This window comes from Colias eurytheme, chromosome 8, assembly GCF_061535395.1.
Source record: "Colias eurytheme isolate Ceu_HAF_F1 chromosome 8, ilColEury1 Martin Lab GWU primary, whole genome shotgun sequence".
In the NCBI taxonomy this organism is placed as follows: Eukaryota; Metazoa; Arthropoda; class Insecta; order Lepidoptera; family Pieridae; genus Colias; species Colias eurytheme.
In genome coordinates, this window is record NC_142987.1 from 8,963,075 (window position 1) to 8,990,538 (window position 27,464).

The following is a 27,464-nucleotide window of genomic DNA, read 5'->3' on the forward strand; positions in this document are numbered from 1 at the left end:
AAACATCAGAATAACATATTTAAGCTACAATTTACCACAGGAAAATAACTCATTCCCACTGGAAAAAATTGGTACAAGTTTAAAATAAATTGCTTCAAATAAAACAAATAAACATTTATTTTTTAACAACATTTTATTTCGATACTTAATTACCAAATTACAATATTTATTATTTAAAATAGATGCCACCTTAAACTTGTGGCACAGCATCTCTGCAAAGCACTTTACTTTTCTTCCCGTCTGATTCGAAATGATTTGAACAAGGCCGAGAATGTTTTGAAGGCTTCCAATTTTTCCTGTGCTATAGCTTTAACTCAAACATCTTTTAATTGTTCTCAAGCCAGAAACCTGCAAATAACAATAAAATCCATACTTAAATACCTTTTTTTTCTCCTAACCTAAAGCAGTCATTATCAATGAAGTACTTCGTTCCTACTCAAGTATCGATAATTGCACAACACTATGGAAGTTATATTTTGCATTTTTTCTAAAAACTAAGCTGATTATGATTTCATTTCAATGATTACGGTTAGATAAAACATAGATGATTAAGAAAATAAGGTAAATTAACTTATTTATCATACAATTAACAAAAAAATTGATCAAAACACTAACCTGTGAAATGACAAATTTCTATCTTCGTCCGATTTCACATTACTACGGCTTTTACAGCCGTAAGCAACACAAGCCATGTTATCTTTAGTCAATTGTCTTTTCATAAAATAACAAATTAAACTAAAACACTCGTTTTTCACTTCAAAAATAATAATTAAAATCACCATGCGTCCGTGACCAGACTGGTCACTGAAACAAATTGACATGGGCACATGTCATTTCAAACTGTCGAACTGACATATATCTGTCCTCTTTTTTCGCATGACATTTTGCCATAAGCCAAAAAGGCCAAACTAGTGCTATATTGTTCAATTAATTGTTACTTCTCCAGGCTTGATAATTGCTCCGAGTCCAAGTAATACATACATTTTTTCTCAAACTTCTTTTTTTAAAATACCTAGGTATATAAAATAATTAATCACAATTTAAAATTCATTGAAAATACGAAACATTTAATAATATAATTATATATTCTTCTTTTGTTCTATACTTCTCTGCAATTGAGATTTTTAATACTGGCAACTTCTATCAATATGTTGAAGCAAAAATTGATGGCGAATGGCAAAACTGTGTGCGGGAGGGGGCTTGTTTTTAGCAGTCAGCAAGGTCGTTCTTTGTGTCAAAAATTAAGCTTGTGACGAATATTCAAGTTTTTATTATTTACATCTGGTGATTGACTGTTTGTGCGTGGTAACAAAGGTCGTAGTGCGTGTATGACGATAATATAAATTAGTTTAAAAAAAATCGTAATTACGAACGTTCCAATGAGTTTGGGAGGAGGTAATAGCACAGAGGGATCAAATGCAGGAGGAATTTTTGTACAATTTAACCAGGATTGCACGTAAGTGGACGTCTATTCATTTGTTATGCCTGTTACATAAATGGAAACACTTTCAGAAAGCGTTTATTTATTTACGGCTGCAAAATATAAATAAAAATAAAATATATTTTGATACAATAATGAACGTCAAGGCTGTAGTATCGAGTTTGGTAGTTGCTAAACCGCGAAAGAGTCACGTTTTAACGCTGCCTCAGTTAGAAACGCAGTTAGTTAGGCTTGGCGATGATGCAATATGTCATTGCCAATGTTTTCGTAACCATTTTCAAGAGCTAATTGTAAACATCGTATTTTATCAACGGAAGTTAAAAGTGCCTTCCCCTATGTATCTGCCACAGCCTTCGGTTAACGATCCTGGCCTCTTTTATAGGTACATCAATATCTATGTTTGTATTCTAAACAGCTGACTTTTGTTATGGTTAGTATGAAGTTTCCTCCTATACTAGGAAAACGATTGTTTTAATTATTGTTCTTGAGATAAGCCACTGTATGTGATGCATTATTGATAATATTAATCAATAAATAAAGTTTGTTTTTATTTTATTCTTAGTTAATATTACTTAAAGTATAATGATGATGGAAATGGTTTTTATTGTAAACTGTAAACCATTTAGTGGCAGTGTTGTTTTTTTTTAATAATTTATAAAATTTTAATTACATTTAACTTGGTTACAATTTTTCAGTTTTAATTTTTTTTGTTTATTCATAAAGTAATTAAAATATCAGCATAGGTATTTTTTTATTAAAAAACACTTCATCTATTTTTATAATTCTTATATCATGTGAGGTATGAAGGTTATAATTTTGTATACATCCAACTTTGGTTCATACACAGTACACACAGCATTTTCTTACAAAAATGTTTAAAACAGTTGAGGTCATAGGTATATCTAAAAAGTCAAGTCAAGGGTAACTTAATAGAGCACTTATTTTTTCGAACTTTAATAATCTTATTACAACACTAGCAATATAGGTTTAAACTACATTTAATAATTCAACACAGCTAAATTTTCTATGAGGACTAATTTTTTTGGTTAAGCTGACCTTGAATACTTCTTCCTTAAAAACAAAACAGATTAACCTAACATGATATGTGAGATATTAGTTCTAGGCTCTTTCCTGATTACTAAATATTTACTCTGATGATGCCAAAATTAAGACCAATTATTCACATAACAACAAAATATTCTTTTCACCTACTTATCTACACTAATATTATAAAGAGGAAAAGTTTGTTTGATTGATTGTAATGAATAGGCTCATAAACTACTGGACTGATTTTAAAAATTATTTCACCATTCGAAAGCTACATTATCCACGAGTAATATAGGCTAGTTTTTATCCAGGAAATCCCGTGGGAACAGGAACTATGCGGGTTTTTCTTTGAAAACGCGGGCGAAACTACAGGCGGAAAGCTAGTCCCTAAATAAAAATCAATCACTGAAACAGATGTACATGCGTAATGCATCTGCCCCTTACTCCACAGGATAGAGGTCTTCACGTTTACTACCACATATTACCATACCAATATAAAATGACATTTGGTGAATGTAACATGTGTTAATTTTGTTACAGCTCACTAGTAGCCGGTAGCAGTAGTGGTTACCACTTGTTTGCGCTAACGCCCGATGATGGAGTCGAAGAGATATATGCGAGCCGCTCCGGCCAGGAGACGTGTCTTGTTGACCGACTGTTCAGCAGTTCGCTGGTGGCGATTGTTACTGTTTCAGCTCCCAGGTTAGTCTTATAATAGCTGAAGAAATTGGTAATAATACACGGGTAATAATACACTTAGGGCTATAGTTGACTTACTAGTCAACATAGACTTAACCCAGTTCATCTTATGAACTATTACATAAAAAATCAGTCACTTAATGATTGGTAGGCAAGAATATTTGTTGTATGAATTATTAGTAAAATAATTCATCAACTTCAAAGAGCAAAATAGGATCTTGACCTCCAACACAAAAGTTTCCAGGTTTTACACATTAGCGCCCTGGTGTTGAGGTCTTCTATTTGAAGAATGTCCAGATCTTTTTGGACTTTGTCTCTGTAAATAGTGTAAGATAGAGTACTAACTTTCAATCAACATATTATTATATTACCTGTCATTTCTATATGGTCAAACATACAATAGAAATGTTCGTAACTTCATATACACAAAAATAAAACAAACAAGGCATTTTTTAAGTCGATTTGAATGTGAAAAAGATGTATAATACTGTTGTCATTAATTGATGTATAAATAATCTTAATAGTGTTGCACAACTCACTGTAATGAAGTTTAATAATGTTGAGTCATTTTAATAACTCAGACCCGGGAATAACAGACACAATAGAAAATCTATTGTGTCGTGGACCGATCGGGCCGTTTGGGGCTCAATGGGTTAAATAAGAAATTATATTTCTTTATTAATGACTACTAAACTATACGGACATTCATTATACTGTAACATATTAACTATAAGTATCTATTTTCGTAAATTCTGTAAATAAATTTTCTTTAACTTCTTCGATTTAGATTCATAAACTTGACTTAGGAAATAATCTTATCTTAATACCATTAGCGAAAATAGTAATCAGATAATATATCTATTTATATTGTATCAGTATTTATTACCCCATAAAGAAATGTTTGAGGGTTTGTCTAATAAGGCCCTTCTCTAATGTTCTTTAATATGAAGTAATTCTCTCTTAAATGTTTTACTCTGAAATATTGCACGCCTCATAAGCGAAGCGTTGAGGTGGGTACTACTGTCACTTCGCGCAAAACATCTGATTTTTCAAACTTAAAATGTCTTTATGTATCATACATTGCACTTGTAAGATAATACATACACACACATATTAAGAAAAAACACTATTTATAACATTCATGATATTTTTGATGTCATTTTTGTTATTTAAACTAGTTAAAAAACAGTTTAAAAAAGTTCTGTCTTGGACGTCCGTGTGTCTGTATGTGCGGAGGATTTTCTTGTTAACACGATAGCGACCGAAATACTTTACTAATCGAGTCTTTTTTTTTCTCTTACGCTTGAGTATGCTCAGGAATAGAACCCTTTCATTTTTCAGGGTCTGATTCGATGTGGTTTAATTGTTATTAAATAAACAAAAATAATAATTAATAAATAATTATTAAAAAAAAATTATGAGGCGTGCACTTTTGGATTTTCCAAACTATCTATTTCTTTGCCAGAAAGTTAGATGTTGGCAAGCGAAAAGAATGTTACTATTACATATTTATTATGTATACAAATAAGAACGCGTAATGGATTATTGATAAATGATAATAAATATGAGTAGGTATAAATGATAAATAATACATGAAACATAGACACAAATAGGCTAATTCTAATAGAATACATTTGTACAGCATTGTGAAGGAAAATGCATATCACACTATCGTGGTAACCCTGTGCTGCTATCCTTGACTAAATCTATAATTATTACAAATCTGAAGAGTTTGTTTGTTTGTTTGAACGCGCTAATCTCAGGAACTACTGGTCCGATTTGAAAAATTCTTCGGTGTTAGATAGCCCATTTATCGAGGAAGGCTATATATAATCAAGCTAAGTCCAACAGGAGCAGAGCAATGCTGGTAAAGCCGCAAGGCACAGCTAGTATGAAGTATTTAGCAACAGTTACGTAGCGACCTTTGTCGTCGCCTATGTCAAATGATCTATTTTTAGTATCTAGAGTTCTACTCTATTTTGGGAGATTTTTCTGACGCCGCGCTGACTGAGAGAAACTTTTGATTTTAGCTTGAAATATCGGGCGGAGATAATTTTAGTCTCATTATAGGTAAATGCAATGAAAATCATTTATTGGGTTCGTCTGGTTACTTTTTGGAATCGTCATTTATCTGGTTACGTCGAGTAAATAGCCGTTCCAGAAATAAATGTCTATTCATATACAAATAATAATTTTGTTATTTATAATTTTGAACATACTAATAAATGACTATAATATATCTTTATGGGAGTGTCAGATAATAGGGTATAGCGATATAATTGTTATTTGTTACGAATAATTATATTGCAGTAATGGTCTGTTTTTGCGACTTCACTCAGGTATGAGTAGAAATAACGGCAAATCTTTCACCATTTTAATAAAGAACACGCGAAGATTCATATCCTTATAAAGGGTCGTTAAACTTTAGTATTCCTTTGTGTTGTTTAAGGCTTTACTGTTATTCTATACGAGGGTGAAACCAGTATTATAAATACAGGTACTTTTTGTCCTACGGGTAATAAAATTCGCGCTTTTAAATGTTATCGCCAGTTTTATTATGTAGACCATTCTAAAAACAATGTTTGTGAAGCTCTCCTTTTTGTCTGCGATGGACGTTATCGATTCAGGGTTTTATTGCTTTTTTGTTTGCAGTGAATGACTTAGAAAATATTCAAATATTGAGCTAGATAACATGACCGCAGTTTAGAGTTAACCTTAAGCAATTTTTGTGGCCTTAAAGCGAATGTGCGTGGGATTATTATTACCAAAGATCTTATTAGAATTCATTGTCGAATTGACTCAAGTGTATTTGCAACTAATGTATCGTATGTTTTGTGTAATGTAGTGTATTTAGGAAGATTAGTGAAGATTCGTACTAATTGAGACCAATTAAAAGTGTCATGAATTATACCGACCTTTTTATCCAACTGCTCTAGAAAGAAGGTGGAAAAATACTTTTAACGGTTTAGAGTTAACAGTGTTCTATATTTTAACTTTATACAATATATATTTCAATTGTAAAAGTTGTACGAGGTATAATAGTATTAAAAAAGAGGTCATTGCAGTCATTGACGTCTTATTATATTCACAGTGAATTAAATTTTGAGCATATATTGATACTAGGTTTCCGCCCGTTTAGGCGTGATTGAGTAACAGACAGACAGACAGAGTTACTTTCGCATTTATAATATTAGTATGGATTATTATCGAGTGGTATTCATAACAAGAATCTTCAAATTATTTGTTTATTTGAGTTTGTGTTTTTTGTTTCACCTTTTATGGAATAAATTTCTCGCTTAGTTAGTGTGTTTTTTTTGTGTATAATGTAATCTATCCTTCTTATGTCCTCAGTTCACTCACTGCCCTATGTTCAATGATAAAAATATATATCTTCGTAAATAAATATAATGCGAATATATTATTTAGTCTTTCATGTTAGTAATAAAAATATGTATTGAAATAACTGAATATTTGAATGATCAGTATTCAGTAGGTAAACATGTAAAAACATTTTAAGATAATAAGATAAAAATATTACGTGTTTTTTATACATATTAGGTAAATATATTTGCATAACAAAAATAAAAATATATAAAAATACGTTTCTTTTCATAGTACGACTTCCAGAAAACGATAAGTATTTACAGAATAGTAATGTATTTTGATAACTTAACATCAAACGATATTATCCACAGACGGACATTGAAAATGTGTTTTTGAAACTTGTTTTTCACGAATAACTACGTATTTCGAACGTATTAAAAAATACGTAAAAATGTTTTGTTTGCGTGTTTTAGTGTCTTCGTATCGCAAATCGCAATGATATAATTATCGTTGCTTTGGTATTATGAATCAGATTTGTCGAATGTATGTAATCACAGGTGAGAATCGATAGTATGGGGAGGTCGAATTTCTACCATCGTCCGATCCTAGTAGGGATTACGACTCACGTCATTTATTTCAAAGGATTTATTTTTATTGTTTGTTGACTGTGATTATACAGAAATTTTAATTTTTCTAAATTGTTAATATTGTTATAATATAAAATTCGTATCAAGGATGCCGTTTTTGTCCATTTATATTAAAGTTTAAACTTTAAACCATACCTATGCAAATAACTTTTTTGCGTATTCAACTAAACGCTTATAATACTTAAGTTATCGTAACAAATTCCACTTAAATTTCTAGTTTCTAGCGATAATATAATTAATTAAATATTAAAATGATGCTTTCGTTGTAACAGTGTGACGTATAACTTATTTTTATACCATTTATTATTCAATATTCATTAATGTTGATTCGTAACGTATCGCGTATATAGACAGGTCGCTCTTGACCGAGACATTCACTCGCCTCAAATAACGTTATAACTGTACGATTTACGATAGCATATATTAACCTTATCTCATTGCTTATTTCCGTACACAAGGTGGAGTTAATTTCTTTATGAGTAAAAGCTGCGTAGTAGCTAGGTAATATGATACTGTATCTATGGAATAATCTCTAGGATTAATGCCATAGCCAGCTGATGTCCAAGAAACACGCCAGCTGTTGTCGGCTTTTCTATTAGATGGCGATGTTGATAGTACTGACTGGTACTAGATAACGAGGAACTTCGATGACGTCTGGCTTACGATGACGGTGTGATTCAAATGCTGCTAGAAGAGTAACTGACAGTATGAATGTAAATGATAGATTTGTGTATACAATTACGTATTAACAATGTTAAATATTAACAAGCTTGGTATTACTATATTGTATAATGAAATTAGTCTACAATTATTATATCAAACTACAAATTTGTAGATATTTCCTCAAACAACATCGTAAATCATATTTCTTAAGCCGCTTAAACAACCCGTATCTTTCCGCGGTTTTTTAATAAGCAAATTATAACAAATACAGGTTTAAAATATTACCTATCTGAACGACAGCTCATTTTTTTCAAAGATAAGATTCTCTGTCTGCATTTATGCAGAAACTTTCTTTTATCAGAATATTCAACTAGACATCTTGTGCTAGTTTCCTTTGAGATTTATACTTTATTTTTGCTCACGATTGTGAGATATTTTCATATTTGTATCGCTACATTTTTTGGAATATTAGTTTCACTATATTAAATATTTTAATGTATTCTTACTACATGTGTACTGCAATTTTATTAAGTATGTCTGTCTAGTACCTAATTAATCAGGTGTAAATAACGTTACAGATTTGATATGCATATAGATAATAGAAAGATGGAACTTAAAAAAAATTGGAAACAGTTCGCAGTGCCTTCTTTAGGATATGAAATGCATGTCATTTGTTCCCTAAGAGCGGGGGCACACGATGCGTTGCGGCGCCGCACCGCAAAGATTTCACCGTGTCAGTGGGCACACGAGCGGTGCGGCGCCGTAACGTTTTTATGTCGCAGCGGCGTCGTAGCAGCGTTGCACAGCGTGTCCTTCCTTGTGATGCAAGACAACTGAGCGGTGCCGCTCCGACGTCGCACCGCATTCACCCCTCCCCGCCTCGTCTTGGTGGTTACAAGTCCGGTGCGGCGCCGGAGCGCATCGTGTGACATGCCACAGATATTTCTATGTAAGACGACGCAGCGACACCGCTCCGGCGCCGCACCGCCGCCGCAACGCATCGTGTGCCTCCACCCTAACTTTTGACATTCCGCAAAAACTGGTAGCTATAAATAATAAATATTATACAATCGTACATGAGTTGACTCATAAAGTTATTCCCCACAGTGCGCCGCTTAGGGACTCGTCTTTGTGTTAAATTGATCATAAATAGTTATAATTTAAAATCGGTGTACAGCAAAAACTTAGTAATGTGAATGTTTGTTGATTGACTACACGATATTCTATTACTTACCCATATATGAAATGCTACTATAAAACGCTTTTGATAATTTTTCTGGATAAATTTTTACTGTCAGTTTTTGAACAGGTTTAAAACGCGATTTATTCCTTCGTTCAAATTATAACCTACCTCTTGTTATAACAGCTTTTTTTTGTGTGGTGTCTCTCAATGTTAGCCAGAAGGGCTTCTACATTTTAACGCGGACGCGTGGGTGAACTGAAGGTTCACCCTGGATATAACACCGCTGTGGTTGGTTGTATACAGGAGATAATTTCTGAATCGCTTAAATTATACACAATGGAAACGCTAGCCAATTACTTTTAAAGTATAAACTGTTTCTTGTTCTCAACTGAGTACTAATCTCCCATTTGTAATATTATGTTAATTCAATAAGATCATGTTCACACTTGTGTAGTGGAATGAATATAATTCATACCGAAAAAATAATGACCAAACATTTTTAAAGCGTTTTTACTATATAAAATATTAAATATAGTAATGAGGAAGCTAATTGTATTTGATAATGTTATTCATATGACGGTGACCTTAGCGCGTAGATTGATACGGCCATAAGGCATAATGACATGTATTGTTACGATAATGTGCTATCTAATTATCATAGAGCTTGTGGTATTTACCTGATAGTAAATGTTTTGAATGACTTTGCTCTTGGAAATAGTAAAATAATTTCAGAATATGTAATTCATATTGTAGAGCTGTTTAAATAGATTTATCTATGTTTTTGTTTGTATATTATATTATAAGTATGCAAAATTTCAAAGCTAAACAAAATATTTCCAGTACAAAATTGGAAATAAACAACATCGATATCGATAACCTAAGCTCTGAATGATAGTAATAGGCAACTAGAATACTCAAAAACAAAAATAAAAACATTTTAGTTAGTTACTACTCAAATTTCTTATTATTAATAAGCGATGCGTATAAAAGAAACAAAACACTACGTTATAGATGTTGTTTATACACAAATTAATTCAAATTATTTGCACGATTATCATACGCGACCTCGAATAATATGGCGTGAGCGTTACGCGATAAAGCGAAACATACGAAAATAATCTATACTAATATTTTAATACTGAAGAATTTGTTTGTTTGCATGAAGTCACAGATCTCAGGAACTACTGCCCCGATTCGAACTGGTCTTTCAGTGTTTGATAGCCCATTCATTGAGGAAAGCTATAGGCTCTATATCATCACGCTAAGACCAATAGGAGCGGAGAAATGCGGGTAAAACCGCCCGGGCACAGCTAGTGTTTGATATCAAATGAGCTAAATTAATATTAGCATTTCTAACTTGTTCTAAAAATGTATGCAATAATTTATTGATATCTTTATAATTTAGGGTTTAGTGAACCGTACGACAGGTTAGGAAACTCAATATTAAACGTATTGTTAAATAAAATTTTATAAATATGCTTGCGTGACTACTGACTGTTACCAAGGTTCAACGAGTGAGTGATACTACACTAATCGAGATAATGTGTACAATTTGCTTTGTTTACGTTTATTTAGTATACGTTTTGTTAACATATTTATTTCATTATGAATAAGGTGCGTTTATTTCGAAACTTTTTGAATCAACAAGAATAGAAGTTACTTTTCAATGTTAAACGTTATGAAAACATTAAACTAGAAGATTAATTATACTTTCTATGCTTCAGGTAAAATATGGTTATTCTTATATAAACACACTAATTGCAACACGCCAGAAATATAGAACTTAGTCATCTATACTTATAATAAATCTGTAGAGTGGCCAATTCTGTACATGAAATATATTTAAAAAAAAACTATGAAGGGGTGATAAGGGATCGCTACTGATGCCAAAAATACAATCAGTAAAATTTTTGTCTGTCTGTCTGTCTGTCTGTCTGTATATTCGTTATAGAAACAAAAACTACACGACGGATTTTAACCAAATTTGGCACAATTATTCTTCATACTCCTGGGCAGGTTATAGTAAAAGAATCATGTAAATCGGTGTAGAAACACCAAAGTTATAAATGAAATACGCTATAAGTCATCGCGCGAGAATACAGAATCATGCCATAAGGATTATTTTTGTGTATCAGTTGCCGCGTTCGACGCGCTTCGCGGCGGGAGCTATAAAAAGGCGGCGGGTCTGCACCCGTTTCGCGTTGTCACGGCATCACGTGTGAACGGCTGAACCGATTTCGATAATTCTTTTCTATTATATTCATTGAAGTACGAGGATGGTTCTTATGTAGAGAAAACGTAAATATGTACCACGGGCGAAGCCGGGGCGGACCGCTAGTAAATAATAATTTAATGATCTTATCAGCTGATGTACCTATGTAAGAAGTAAACTAGCTAAAGATCCGCTTTAAATACAGTAAGTTACATGCATCTTTATTTCTTTATCTATTGCAGTTAATTTTGGTTTCTTCTTTTTTGGTTTTATTGCAAACGAAAATTAAGACGTAAATCAGATCTCTCAGAAAGACCCACATCCTGTTTACCCAATTTAGTTCTGAGCTGACATTATGTTAAGGATATAGAAAACTTACCTGAATGGCCTGACTCTATATATTTTGTAGAGTCAGGCCTTATAGGTAGCAAATATTATATTTCAGATTGTATTGAAAATTGTTCTGTATATTTTAAATAAACATTACATACACTCAAGATTGTAGTCGGTATTTTAAAAATTCAATCGATGTACCACCCATTCGGATTTGTAAATATTTTCAATAAATTATTGGAACCGGTGCCGCGAACAGCTGTGCCAGAATAAAAACGATATTTCAAGCTGATTTGTACGCATTGTACTTTTATTTTGTTATTGTAGATAATGAAAAATAAAGGATATGATGCAATCATTTGTTCTAAGTAATCGCATACATTTGCGCATTTAATTATCGCGGCAAGAGAACAAAAGACATTGCTTCTCTTCAGTTTTTCCTGCGAGATGTGTGATGTCGATTAATCAATAATCAGATCATTCTGAGAACACTTTTAATGTATTATCGTACCTAGCTTTTAAACTAACTTGGGTTTTTGTACAATATATGTACTTTCATTTAGCAAGGATATTTCGGAGTGATTATTGTATGAGATGTCATACAAGATTAAAATTACCCGCATGGCTATCTGGACAGATAGCCATCTTTATCTTATTATTCAATTGAAATGCTGAATTATTATAACCACAGAACATGCTGTACTTTTCTTATGCATGCCATTTGCAGTACGTTGTTGTATCAATTGGGCATACTATTCGTCCACACACAATCTAGTAAAGAGATACTGAACTTTCACATAAACCATTAACAGCGTTAACAAAACAATATTATGTTAATAAATAACGTGATTAAATAAATAAAGTTGACGGTATTTAAATAGACTAAGAACTAGGTCACTTGGAGACGGAAAGCTCTGCGAGGTTATCAGTGTAGCGCTATAGATCCAGTACTGCTGTGGAAAAGATATCTGAATAAACATTTATGGAGAAGTTGTATAGAATTCTATAGAACGACTTTGGTAAGGCATTTTATTGTCTTGTCTTTGTCAATAGCTCAAAAGCTCCTACAATTAAAGCGGAACAACTACTTTTGACTGATGAAAATAAAATTGGAAGTGAAGGATGGAGAAGTAATTCAACTAACTTGCTCAAATTTTCAAAGAGAACATCATTCTGTGAGATCATCCATAAAGCCTTTCCAATACCTTTATTACATATGGACGTTTAAATTTGACCTTAACCTATCAACAAGATATTTACTTTCGATTATAACAGCTGACACGTATCGTTCCCCTAATGACACGTTTCCTCGTTAGTAAACAATTAGTTGAAATATCGAAATATTATGTCATAACTCAAATATATTTTTACGTTGTTAGTAGAAGTAGTAGACATCTTTGGTGTCTCAAGAAACTGTAGTTCATTAAACTAAGCAGATTTCTAGCAGCGAAACCCATGGCTTTTATATGTATATTTTCGCTTATGAATTCGGCTTTAAATACAGCTATTTCCTGATTTATTGTTAACCCAAATGCTATGGATTTAACTAAACCACGATATGACGTCAGGTGGCACGTGCATCGATAACGTTCGTCACACGTTTATCTGAGGGGAATAATAGAAAATTACGTCTAACTTTATGTTATTACGTATCAATAATATTATTTATTGTAAGAATATAATTACAGTAGACAAAGAAATATGCCATATTTTACTTACCAGCTGTCAGAACCGGTTTATATTGCCATGAATAATAAATATCATGAAGACAGTGCACCTTTTCAAGGATTAAGTTCTTGGTAAAATTTGGTAATTTGGAGCAATTCGTAATATTATGCAAAGCTGTAATACCTTTTCGAATGTTTCCCTTGTGGCCATTTTATGGAGATGCCCTTTGTCTTAAAGGCATTGAGATTGTATATTCATCAATATGTATGACTGGAGGACAAACAAATGTAATTGGAAAGTCAATTGGTATCTGATAAACGAAATAACCTTTCTGATAAGTTAGAAGCAAATTTGCTATGTAAACAACCAAATTTGGAGGAAATTCCCTGGGTACCTACTTGGGTCTAAATTGCCTAACTTTTCTTGGATTTCTGGAGAAACATTTGTCTTTAGACGCAACACTCGATAGAAAACTAATAGAAAATGTAAAATTTTGCCCCAGAAAAAACATAGATATGCAAAGTAAGAAGGTTAGTTAACTGAATACATCAGCATATGACGTATTTACTGCGTAGTCGATAAGTCTTAATGCTCTCTGATAACGTTATGACCTATTTCTCGCGACGTGGTTCACTTAATATTAGTAATTGAGAGTATTATTGTTCCAGATGATAACTTGTTAATGAATACATTATATCGATCCATGTTAAACAACATAATATTATGTAGGATATCGTATTGAGGTTAAAATTTCGCCAGATAAAACTGCGAAGTTAAAACTCGAAAAACGAGTTAATTCGTCAGCTATCATAGTAACTTTCCAATTCTTTATTTGAGACTATTTTGGGTATCGCAGACGGCAGAATAAAAATAGAATAAGGTATAGTCATAACAATGAATCAAGTCTCGACAGTTCATCGAGCTTTACCTTAAGTGGAACCTTAGAAGTTTGAATTCTTTAAAACACAAAGGAATATTTTTTTCTTAATTTTATTCTTAGCAAGAGGAATGTATTCCTCGCTTGCTTCGATGTGGCTTTACAATATCACCTTCAGAACACCTACGTCCTCTAACCTACTTATCTAGAAGTCAGCTTCCTGGAAATCTTGTCAGCACCCAATCATAAATTATCAACGCTCGTGTCAGACTGTTATACATGTTGTTTCATGATATGAACTAATCCACCAGCACGATTATACAATCTCTTATCGGAATCATAATAACGCGCTGTGTACAAACGCAACACCTATATTCCATCCATCCATCTTCTACCTAGGTCAATGCTCGTCTCCAAAAGTAAATAAAAGGTTCCTTATCTGCACATTTTAACGATTTAGAAAGGCAAAATCACTTCGTTTCTTGTAAATACATCGATGTACATAATCACTCCTTATCAACAGCGTATTGTTTATTTTCTGGTAAATCTTTTTTTAGATAACGCAGTTCGTTGACATTTTACTTGGGACAAGTTTAATTGCGAGAAAGGACGTTCAAACCCTTTTCGTATTGGGATTCATGACTTGGCAATTTTGCGGGACTTATGTAAATACTGAACCAACGTACGCGTGTCACTATGATATAAGAGGGGAAAGGGTCGAGAGATAGGCCAAGCTGACTCATCATATGGAACGCGACATTGTAAATGCTACGACTATGCCTTGGCGATCTTTTGTTTGCCTTTGTTAGAGACTTGTACTAGACAGCTAGACTCCCACGTGCTGAGTTTATCATTGATATGTTATACACATTTCTCTACAATGTAGCTCGTTGCTTGTTTTTGCTTTACATAAGTTATTGTAGTATGTACTATTGTAAAATTAATCGATTATGTAATTTAATTAAATGAGAACTGACATCAAATTTGTTTTTTCAGATTTATACCTAAAACGCAGTTGTGTTTTGGTTTAGCTTATAATGTGTCCTAAGTTACGGGTAAATTTGGCTGATCGTTAAGGTCAAAGTCTGTGTTGGACAAGTTTCAATCCAGTTATACGGAAAGCCCCAATAAAAATAAGTACATATATAAAAAAGAATAATTTGGAAAATCCAAAAGTGCACGCCTCATAATTTTTTTTAATAATTATTTATTAATTATTATTTTTGTTTATTTAATAACAATTAAACCACATCGAATCAGACCCTGAAAAATGAAAGGGTTCTATTCCTGAGCATACTCAAGCGTAAGAGAAAAAAAAAGACTCGATTAGTAAAGTATTTCGGTCGCTATCGTGTTAACAAGAAAAAGGATCCGCACATACAGACACACGGACGTCCAAGACAGAACTTTTTTAAACTGTTTTTTAACTAGTTTAAATAACAAAAATGACATCAAAAATATCATGAATGTTAAAAATAGTGTTTTTTCTTAATATGTGTGTGTATGTATTATCTTACAAGTTAGACCGGACTCTCAGTGGAGTTTCGTTTGCAAAAATACCGGACCTAAATCTGACTTCTGATATATATTGTATAGATCCCAGACATCCTATAGACAGATGTTGCCAACCAGTTTTGTGGTCCCCTTCCCCGCAACCCGGTAATTAAATATGGCATACAAAGAAAAAAATAAACATTTCCAAAACATGCCGCGTGGGGTATCAAATGAAAGAGCTTATTGAGTAGATCACGAATATATAGCATACTATAACATTTCTTACACTTTCTCTAAGATTTTTTAGAAAATTTACGAAAATGGTCCATTTTTGAGTTAACTTTAAACCACTATAGATTGAAAACTCATGAATATATTTTTTAAATTATTATTTTAAATAATTAACAATAGTCCATTGTTTACGATTCAATAGTTCGTACAGTGAAATAGTTGCATGGGGGAGTGGGGGGAGCATTCAAAGATGGCGAGTATATTTTCAAGTTTAGAAGAGGCTGATGAAGTTAAGAGGCTGATTCAAGAATGTTCTGTCATATTTTTCATTCTGTCAAACACAACGACAGTGCAGAGATAATTATTCTAAGCCCTGACACCGATATTTTTGTATAGGCCTTTATTTCTGGCATAAACTTAAAAACATACTCGCCATCTTTGAATGCTTCCCCCACTCCCCCATGCAACTATTTCACTGTACGAACTATTGAATCGTCAACAATGGACTATTGTTAATTATTTAAAATAATAATTTAAAAAATATATTCATGAGTTTTCAATCTATAGTGGTTTAAAGTTAACTCAAAAATGGACCATTTTCGTAAATTTTCTAAAAAATCTTAGAGAAAGTGTAAGAAATGTTATAGTATGCTATATATTCGTGATCTACTCAATAAGCTCTTTCATTTGATACCCCACGCGGCATGTTTTGGAAATGTTTATTTTTTTCTTTGTATGCCATATTTAATTACCGGGTTGCGGGGAAGGGGACCACAAAACTGGTTGGCAACATCTGTCTATAGGATGTCTGGGATCTATACAATATACATCAGAAGTCAGATTTAGGTCCGCTATTTATGCAAACGAACATCTCCTTGGAGCCTGCTCTAAGTGCAATGTATGATACATAAAGACATTTTAAGTTTGAAAAATCAGATGTTTTGCGCGAAGTGACAGTAGTACCCACCTCAACGCTTCGCTTATGAGGCTTGCAAAAGGTTGTTTGAATTTAGGATGCAGTTTTATTTTTATTTATATCAAGTCAATGTACTATTTAGCACAACTTAGAAGCCAACGAACGATATATAATTTTCATATTTTTTTAGGTTTATCTTCCACCCGGTCGTTTCATGATTTTTTATATAGCACGAGTGATTTGGTCGTACGATGTTTATTATTGATAACATTCGGCCAATTTTCAAATTTGTTTATTTTTATAAACAAATAAGTTGGAAAAATAATTGATAAATGGAAAGATACCAACACATATTTTTATTATGTTTTAGAAAAAAATTGATACGATTGTCATTGAATTTCCAATTTATTACCTACAATTTCTAAATACATATATTGCAATGCTGTACAAAAACATAAGTTTTCCACGTCTTTTTTAATAATTATTATTTGCAATAACCTAAAGTTTGAACGGCTATAAAGTGTAAATGTCGCTATAACCTGTTTAAATACTGAGTGAATGGTTTATTTAACTACTTATAGCTGCATAATTTTGATTAAATACAATACGATAATTTTCCGTCGATTGATCATAGCTAAACTTTTTTTGTGGATACATGCGAGACTATCTGACTCCCGTTGACTCTGAGGCTTTAATTTTATTGAACTGTATTTCCCGCTTGTTTTTAAGTATTATGTGGGACCAGGGATTTTTTATATCTGTTTCATTAATAGATTCTGTTTCTTTATATTAGGTAGTTGTTTGATAACCACTACTGTTCTGACTAAGGGTGAAATCGAACCTTTAGTTCCAACGCTTACAATTATTATTACCACAGAATAAACAAGACCACTTAATAATCACAACTTAAAAAAATCTTTTCTATAAACTTTATACGGTTTCTGATATCATAGAACTCTCATTAAAATATTTAAATTGAATTTCAGGAAGCTGATCGTGTGCCACTACAAGAAAGGGACAGAGATATGCAACTACAGCTACAGCAATACAATCTTGGCTGTAAAACTTAATCGTTCCGTAAGTTTTTATTGGTTTTGTATTTTATAACGTTCTTTTATTAGTTTAATTCATTTTATGGTTTGCTATTCAGTCAAAGTTATATGGAGAAATAAAATGAATTGGAAGTATTGGGTCTAGAATCATTTGCTTTATGACAATACACTGTACCATTAGGATTAATCGATTATTTTTCATTTATTATTATTTATTATTTCATAGTTGTCAGGAGTAGGTTTGGGCATCTTGGGTAGATTAGGAATAATAAAAGTAGCGTAGTCAGTAAGAAAAAGAGTCTTTAAGGAAAAGGATACAACAAAGCAGACATAGCAATATCGCGAGTGTGTTTCCAATATTTTATATTATAGTTCTAGTAATACTTAATTTTTTTTACCACATGCGTACCCACTACCCATATTAAAAAATAATCCATACTAATATTATAAATGCGAAAGTAACTCTGTCTGTCTGTCTGTTACTCAATCACGCCTTAACTACTGAACCAATTTGCATGAAATTTGGTATAGAGATATTTTGATACCCGAGAAAGGACATAGGATAGGTTTTATCCCGGAAATCCTACGGGAACGGGTTTTTCTTTGAAAACGCGGGCGAAGCCGCGGGCGGAAAGCTAGTAATAAATAAAAAATCATTTATTGAACAATTTGTGGGTATAATATATTCCCACCTTCTACCAACCACAAACCTTGCAGAGACTGATAGTATGCCTCGAGGAGTCCCTGCACATCCACAACATACGCGACATGAAGATATTGCACACGATCCGCGACACGCCGCCCAACCCGCGCGGGCTGTGCGCGCTGTCGCCGTGCGTCGACCACTGCTATGTGGCGTACCCCGGCTCCAGTGCGGTCGGCGAAGTGCAGATATTTGATGCGGTTCATTTGGTGAGTGTTTGAAAGAAATGTGCCGATTCATTCTTAGGAAGTATAAAAATTTCGAGTAAAAATATGTTTGTTGACATCAAATCGTGCGATTAAAAAAATCACCGAAAGTCAAAATGGGATGTTTATTATTTTGAATTTAATGAAAATATTTTATTGTTATATTTATATTACTTTGGTATGTAGGAACACTTAGACACCTTTAAATAATAGCCCATTGATAGTTGGATTTGACAACGATATACTCTTAAAAGTCTCACAGATTTAAGATTTGACTGTTTTACAATGAAATAGTAATCTTTCTGATCATGTTCTAATTCATAGTATTATCTTCCAGAACGCGAAGTGCGTGATAAGCGCGCATGACAGCCCGCTAGCGGCCCTCGCGTGGTCCATGTGCGGGCGGCGGCTGGCCACCGCATCAGAGCGCGGCACCGTCATCCGCGTGTTCGCTGTGCCCGAACGCACACGCCTGTACGAGTTCCGTCGAGGCGTGAAGCGCTGTGTGTCGATAGCGTGTCTAGCGTTCAGCGCTTGCGGCGCTTTCCTAGCAGCTACGTCTAACACGGAGACGGTGCACGTGTTCCGGCTGCAGGAGGGCGGCGAGCCTGAAGCCGCTGCAGCGCTGCCCGAGCCTGGCTGGGTGGACTGGATGTCGCAGACGCTGTCCGCGGGGCTCGTATATCTGCCCGCGCAGGTCAGCGATGTGCTCAGTCAGGGACGGGCCTTCGCGTCGGCGAGGCTGCCGCGGGCGGGCTGTCGCGCGGTCGCCGCTGTTACTAAGTACGTGCCGTTTGATAGTGTATTTATGTTTTATTGATTGTTATAGTTAATTGACATCAAAATATTAAAAATTTTTTGATTCAAATTAATGTAAAATTAGAATTCAACTTAAAAAATGCTAGGTAGATTCACAACAAGAGAAGATTATTCTTTTACGATTACCGCGACAAGAATACGTCACGTGGTTGTTTAAATTGACACTACTTTTCAAAAAAATCGAATTATAATTTTGTATAGTTACTTAAACACTTAAATTAGTATTCCCAATAATTGCATTTTACGTACTATGTAATATACTAGTATACATAAAAAGCAACCCTATTACAATGTACATACGTCACATTTCAGCGTGGCCCGCGCGGCTCGGTTGCTAGTAGCAACGTCAGAGGGTGTACTATACGTGTATTCCCTGGACGCGACCGACGGGGGTGAATGTGCGTTGCTGCGTACACACCCGCTGTTAGATACCGCACTGCCGGCTACTGATGGTATGACACACACACATATGCATGACACGTAAACATGTAGGTACATACACACACATGTACATACATGACATAAAACACGTACACGCTGAAAGTATTACACACACATATATATATATTCATGCATAGAGATACACGCAAACTCACTGGTAACACGCATACCAACGTTCGCAAACACGATGCGGACACGCATACGTGCAACCTGATGACGCTTATACAACATACATAAACACGACGCATATACACTACAACGACGCTTATACATACGACGTGATACACTAAAAATACTTTCACTCATACTTATACACCTGATGCGTATAGTGTACACTATACACGCACTAGAACACTTCATTATACAGTTGTACCAAGAAATTTTCGTAGAATGAGACTAATGCATATTATACACAATAAGAACACAAACTTCAACAAACTTATATACATAATAACCTGGTAAACACCTTCTACATAAATCATGTACGAGATATAGTTGGATAAACACATACACATATTGACACACCAATACTGACAAATCACATTTAATAATGAGGACAAATAAATAACACACACAAAACAATATGTTAACGTGCTTACTCATTTTAATAAATATGAATGAACATATGTGTCACAAAATAATAACTGGTTATAATACAAACCAGTGCGTTCACCTAACCTCAATTAAAATAGACACAGTTTTCTAGACTCTGTTTTAAATAAAACACTATCTATTGCATGAGTTAAAATACACTTGTCTCAACAATATAACAAAAGAACAACTCAGACATTACTTCCATGCATTCTTTATTTAATTAAAAAAATATAGTTAAGCATTATGTTATCGAATGTACACATTTGCATGAGTATACGTGCATTTTCTAAAAGTGCTTTCAAGTGTACAGTTAAAAGGAAAAGTGAATACCTGTACTCTTGTATGCACACATATACATACATATATATTAAAGTCTGTGTTATGGGGAATTAATAAAAATATATTGATATAAAAAGAGCTTTGGATTTTTATGTTCCCCATAACAACTGTGCCTAGAACATTTTACTATATTTTTTTTACAAGAACTAATTTTATTTTTGTTTTGCTTATTTTAACTTATGTTTACTTTGAGATAGATTTTCCATCTCACTTATGCAAATACAATCGCCTATATAATGCGGCACGGCGTGGTTTTCTCTCGCAATCGATTGAGAACCAACGTCACTGCCCTACATTTTAGCAGCAGTCTCGTCATTTTCTGTCTAATATTCTATTTTTGTTGAAATATCCTCTCCACTCCTTCCCCTGTTCACCGCTTGCCACGAACTGTCATCGATTTTTGTTGCATATTGTTTTAGCGGAAACTCCACGACATCTTTGTTCTCCTAACTTCTACATAGCATTATTAGTGATTACGTTGTAGCTGTAACCGACGTAACATATTCAAAGAATACTCCATTTCTTTCTTATTCCAATAGAGATTTCAATTGTTTGCGCAGTAATTCTCTAAATTTTATGTATGTATATGTATATTTTTTATTATATAAATTTTATTAATAGACATCCTCCCCAAATAAGAATTGTTTGTGAACAATTCTGTCCCTTCAGCCATTACGCCCGCACGACGCCTAATTTAGGTAAAGAATTCAATTGGACTTTTTTTTTTCGGCATTAATTCGGCTATTTATAATGTTGAGAGACAAAATTACATTTTTCGTAATTTTTTTTGTAAAAACATATTGTGTTATCTTGACAACACAGTTCTTATACAGATATTTACTTGGAACGATCACAAATATGATCATAGATATATATTTAACGTTGAAAGCTATTTCTAAACAAAATAAATTACTGTAGTGACACAACATAACATGGTTTATGAAATGGATTAGTTAACTGATCTATTTTAACTTTCTAGCAAATTTATTAAAATATTTACATTAAACTGTATGTCGCAGTACGAGGAGCTGCACATTTTATAAAACAAAATAAATGTGTACGTAGTAAAAATAATCAAATTAAAAGAAGTTGTTTTAGAATTGCTAACAGTATTCAGTAAAACACATCAAAATAGTAGAAACTTCCTAGTTTATAATAATGCTAAGTGTGTAAAATATAAAAAAAACATAATAGCAACTTGCTTGGGAATTCAAAAATCTGTCATCAACCTAATGAAAAGATAATAATAACTTGCTAAGTAATTAAAAAATCTGTAAACAGTCTAAAAGTCTGCATAACAAGTTGTAGATGAAAAGCGTCACTCTAGAAAGTTATTCTAAAATGCTCAAAATGTTTGCAAACTACATCAATATCAAATAATGAAGTAGCTAGCTGTACGGTATTGCTAGTTTAAAAAAAATGCTAGTAGAAGGTATAAAACAGGGTGTTTAAAGAGGGCTAGTAGTATTGTGATCGTTGCTAGTAAGCGTTAGGGTAGTGCGCGTAATGGCTGACGTGTTGTAACGTGCCCGCAGTCGCGGCCGGCTGCAGTTACGCGGGCGCACTCCGCGGCCGACACCCGGACCACATGACAGGTATAACCAGCTGCCTTTCCGAACATGTACCTTATTGTGTACCCACCAATCATTCACAGATCATCCATCAATCAAAGTAATGACGAATTATCCATCATCCAATCATGCACCAATTATTTTCCCAGTGACCGATTATCCACCAACCAATCTTACACTAATCAATCAGGTGACTCACTGACTAATCATTTACCCAATGAATAATCATTTTTTCGTCAATCCAGCAATCCATCATTTTCCTGTTCAATGTTATTGTTCTCAAACACCGTCTCTCACAAATCCTGTCCCTGCTTTTTTAATCCTGAACAAACGATCACATTCCGGTCACCCAGTCTAGTAAAATGAGTATCATCACTAAATTACCAGTTCAACATGCATCTATAGAAACAAACAAATATTTAAATTATCATTTTTACACTTCATTTTGTACCCAACCTTTCCACATTCCAGATACCATCAACCAATCATTCCCACATCATTCAATCATTTCACCAACCAACCAATCCCTCACCAATCACTCCTCCGCGTCGTCGCCTTCTGCGTTGTCGCGTAGGGTTCGATCAGGTCGCTTGCTTCGCACTATCGAAATCAAGAATATAAACTTATTGAACAATAGAAATTATTATTTTAATAAATGGATGATCTATTAAGTGTCAATTAAATGCTATGTAAAAATAACCAAGTTTCTACTGTTCAATTTAGATTATATTCTTGTCTATTTTTTAATTGTTTATCAGTCTAATTCGTCCTATCGGTCGAATCGAATGTCGAATTCGTCCTATCCCACCCTTGTATCCCATCGCTTTTGGTCCCGGCTTTGTTTGGCGTCTTTTCGTTATATGGCAATGTCTAAGCGCTCGTCGGTACCATACTGACGGGGGCTGACGACTGTTTTTGACAACAATAAGTAGTTATAAGGTTATGTAACTTATGTTAGTCACTAACGTAGCGTTAAGATTTGCTTGCCAGCGTTCGTTCGATATTTTATCACTTATTTATGTTACTTGGCGTAAGAATTAGTTTCTTGTGTAATTTTGAGCAAATGTTATATTTCTACATATTATATCTTCTTGAATAAGTGTGAGATAGAGATGGCATTATATTTTAGTATTGCTTCTCATGTAGCAATATCATTTTTATATTTCAATTACAAACAAATAAGTGTGAAACATCAAGCGTGCGTGCCCCATCGGGGATTAGAGTAGAGTAATAGAGCACTAGAGTAGAGTGCGGTGTGCGTGTGGTTGTGAGCGCGGTGTTTGTCGCAGACGCGGCGCAGCGGCGCGACGGCGACGCGTAGCGACGGTAAGTGCACACACACGCACTAGGGACTCGGGACTTGCCACTAGGTACTAGACTTGGGGACTTTGGGTCTGGGTACGTGGGAATGCTCGGGTACTTTGGAAAGTGCTTTGAATGCTTTGGAAGAGCTCTAGAGTTTGGAAGGACTTGAGTACTCTGCGAAGGCTCTTTGAAAATACTTTAGAACATTGGATATGTAGATCGTTAAATTGAAAGGACTTTAGTCCTTTCAAAATATTCGAATGCTTTGAAAGAGAGCTTGAGCTAGTACTTAGAACTTTGAAAATACCAAAAAGTTAAAAACGAAAGTTCTTTGAATCGTAATATAAGACTTGTGTGCTTGTTAGTTGTTACTACTGTACTCGAGTCTTTTAAATTTGATCATTAGATTAGATATAACTTTGTTACAATTATTCGACAACTTCAAGCATAACCAGGAAAACTTTATACGTCATGCGTCGCTACATACAGAAATAACGTTCGAAAAATATATTTTATAGATAAATGTTTTCTAATGTGTTGTATTTTTCTGTTGCATATTTCATATTTTTATTTAGATCTTTATGTTGTGTATTTTTATAATTATTGATAAATTAAGTTATTTAAATATTATGTTTCATAGTAGTTTCACTTCATAACTAAGGGGCTTTTAGCTTCAATTTTATAAGCCATAAGGCAGAGGGGGGATTTTAAAATGAGCTTCCTGTTTGACGAAGGATTATTTGAAGCAAGGCTTCGGTGAAGGAGTATATGTGTTTAATTTTACTAGACACTGTTTTACATAATATGAGATACTGAAATTTTTGTTAAAAATTAAGGAAGAAAAAATTTAATACAAAATGTAAATTTTTATTCCCATTTTAAATAAATTGTTTGTTTCGTTGTTATTTAATGCTTCTTTCAGCATCTCATATCATATAATGTGTCGGTCAATAATATTATGTAGTTAATGGACTTAGTGAAGTTTCTCTTATGTTCAATAACTACATACTAATTTTGTCACTAAGGTTTTGGTGTGTCCAATTTAATCTCAGTATGAAGGGACTAGTTGGAACTGGCCTTTAAGTTATGCCACACTCTTTATCATTTTTTCATTACAGTTTAATTTTTCAAACACTTATTCTCTATACACTGTTTTAATCTGTCTTATTTTGTCAATGTATTGCTTGGTGTGACCAGATGTGATATTAGGGGGGCAGGGATGGTATGTGACGTTCGCATTTCATAAGGGCAGACTATATTTTACCATGAAATAATAATTATAAAGAATCGTACAAAACGAATTAAAAAAGCGAAGGTATAAACAACGAGATATTTATTGGATTCTACCTGTGTGACATAATTTATTACCAGTTCCATGGCCCATCTAAAAAAATCACCCCCATTCTCATAAAAAATTATCTTATAGAAAAGTGCATAAAAATCTCCCAATAATCACCCAAAAAATCTCCCATAACCATTAAAAAGAACAAATAATTGAATATACAAACGGTGTTCAGAATCGGAACGCGAGCACGAGCTCGGCACCGCGCTGGCGGGCTCGCCCCCGCGCGGCGCGTACGACATCCGCGACCCAAGACACTTCCCGCCCATGCGTGCTCCTGATACTACCGCCGAATAGATAAATAACACTGACGATTCAATATGTATTGTTTACGAAACGGTTTCATAAGTTCTGGGGTGTGTTCTGTTTGGCCATGGTCTAATAATTCCTTCAAAGATTCATGTTCGTCATTATTATATTGAGTTGTGAACATTGTCGAAAATATAAGTCAAACAGGCAACTTTCTGATGCTGTCTCTGAGGTGCTATCAGACATTGGTGAAACTAGCCCTAACGATATTTGTAATGCTCTAAATATTCTTATATGTATGGTGATGTTAAAGAAATTTGTAGAATTCTGAATTCTGGTTGTGCAAACGTTTAAAACAAGTTTCACTAATTGCCTATTGAGTTTTACATACGTCATATGCCATTTTAACGAATAGAATAGCTAAACAGAACGTATCCGGAAAATGTGAAACTAGATATATAGATCTTTATAATATTCTTACAGTATAAAAAATTAAAGATTGTACAAGGTGCGGTGGGGTAGTTAAAGACAGTGGAGTAATTCTATTTAAAAATTTATATGTAGATGGTTGTTGTAATAAATAGAAATCTACTATATTTCTTCGTGTTTTGATAAGATTCTTATAATCAATGGATGTGAATTGTAATGGAAAACTTATATTAAGAAATTGGTCTACAAACTTACCCTACTGCACTATAATAGAGTAATGAAGTTTTATGACTATGTTACTGTAATAAAATTGAACACTGTTTCGTTATTGGGGGTCAAAATAGTGGAAATAGTATCTATTGTCAAGAATTTTCAAAATGATATTATATTCTTTTGAGTGGATAACCATATCCGACATAAATAAATAAATAAATCCACTTGCCTAGTGTTATATTGTAGCTTTTACTTTTCCTCAATGTCATTATAAAATTATATTAATGAAGAATAATATACCACTATTATAATACTTCATTACTCTATTATAAATTTAAATGTTATCTTTAATATCAATGTCTAAATGTATATTTACGCATACATGCACACTATACGGCACGATTATTTTGTTTAAATTAGGATTAGCATTTTTTTATTGAAAATTATGGGTCCTTTTTTCAATACACGATATATATTTTTTTATTTAGAGTCCTTTCGTTGATTGCAATTATTGTATTAATTTTATCAAATCCCTTCCTTCCTAAACCTGGGAACAACTGCTTACTAAATTTTCGAGTATTACCTACTGTCTTATAATAATTCTGCCATATAGTTGTGCAATAATTACTAAATGTAATATTTATATTTAAATTCCAACTTTGAACATAATCATAGTACATATTTACAGATAAAAAAAATTTATTTTATATAAATCAAGGTATATTATCGTCAGTGAGTGGTGTATTAAAGACGTGTTGTATTCTGTGACTTTGTCTCTGCCGACTGTTCATCATTCGGTGATAGAGCCTTATCATTATGTGATATTATTATATTACTTATTGATTTTTATTAGATTTCCCCATTTTATAAGTTATAACATTATTCGACTAATGGAGCTCCCCAAAAGTTGATGCATACATTTTCCACTTTCTATTAGGTTTTATCATAAAATGTATTTTTATTTTAGTGTTAGCTCAATAACTTGTGGAAAGTGTTGAAATGTTTATTGTAATTTGTATTGTTGTAAAGAATTTCATATAATAATGATTATTTTGTATGTAGTGTAATGTTAATTAAATTTTTGTTTATAATAATTGTATTTAATTATTAATTGCAATGATGAACAGAGGCGACCTCGTAATTTTAATTCAATTGACATTTATCTTGACCTGCATTAGAAGAAAAATAACAAAAAAAAATCATCTTATATTTTAGAAAGGTTTATATACCCTTATGTATTATATTTATGAAACTATGTAAGTAGTTTGGCTCCGAATATACGTATGTATGTCAAAATGTACATAGGAGTAAGTAATTTTTAAATTTTTAGATGTAATCTGACGATCTGAGCTCATTGAACATTTTAATATCGAGCGAAGTACGGGTTCAGCCCTTGTATATAGAAATTGTAATTATATGAGCCGTGTAATATATTTTTTATCTTTAGACTATGCAATGTGATAACG

The 27,464-nt window shown here is 33.3% G+C and overlaps 1 protein-coding gene across 2 annotated transcripts; it reads left to right on the forward strand.

Moving 5' to 3' along the window:
* The first annotated feature begins 1,181 nt into the window (after positions 1-1,181).
* On the forward strand, positions 1,182-25,501 carry Atg18a (Autophagy-related 18a). 2 transcript variants are annotated; one of them, XM_090104876.1, is made up of 8 exons: positions 1,182-1,456; positions 3,029-3,190; positions 17,722-17,812; positions 18,505-18,699; positions 19,034-19,479; positions 19,828-19,967; positions 22,425-22,484; positions 25,283-25,501. In XM_090104876.1, exons 1-8 carry the CDS (start codon positions 1,380-1,382, stop codon positions 25,402-25,404), a joined length of 1,293 nt encoding a protein of 430 aa, XP_089961002.1. In that variant the 5' UTR covers positions 1,182-1,379; the 3' UTR covers positions 25,405-25,501. The 2 variants fall into 2 exon arrangements, with proteins under 2 accessions (XP_089961002.1, XP_089961003.1); XM_090104877.1 differs by lacking the exon at positions 22,425-22,484.
* The last annotated feature ends 1,963 nt before the right edge of the window (positions 25,502-27,464 follow it).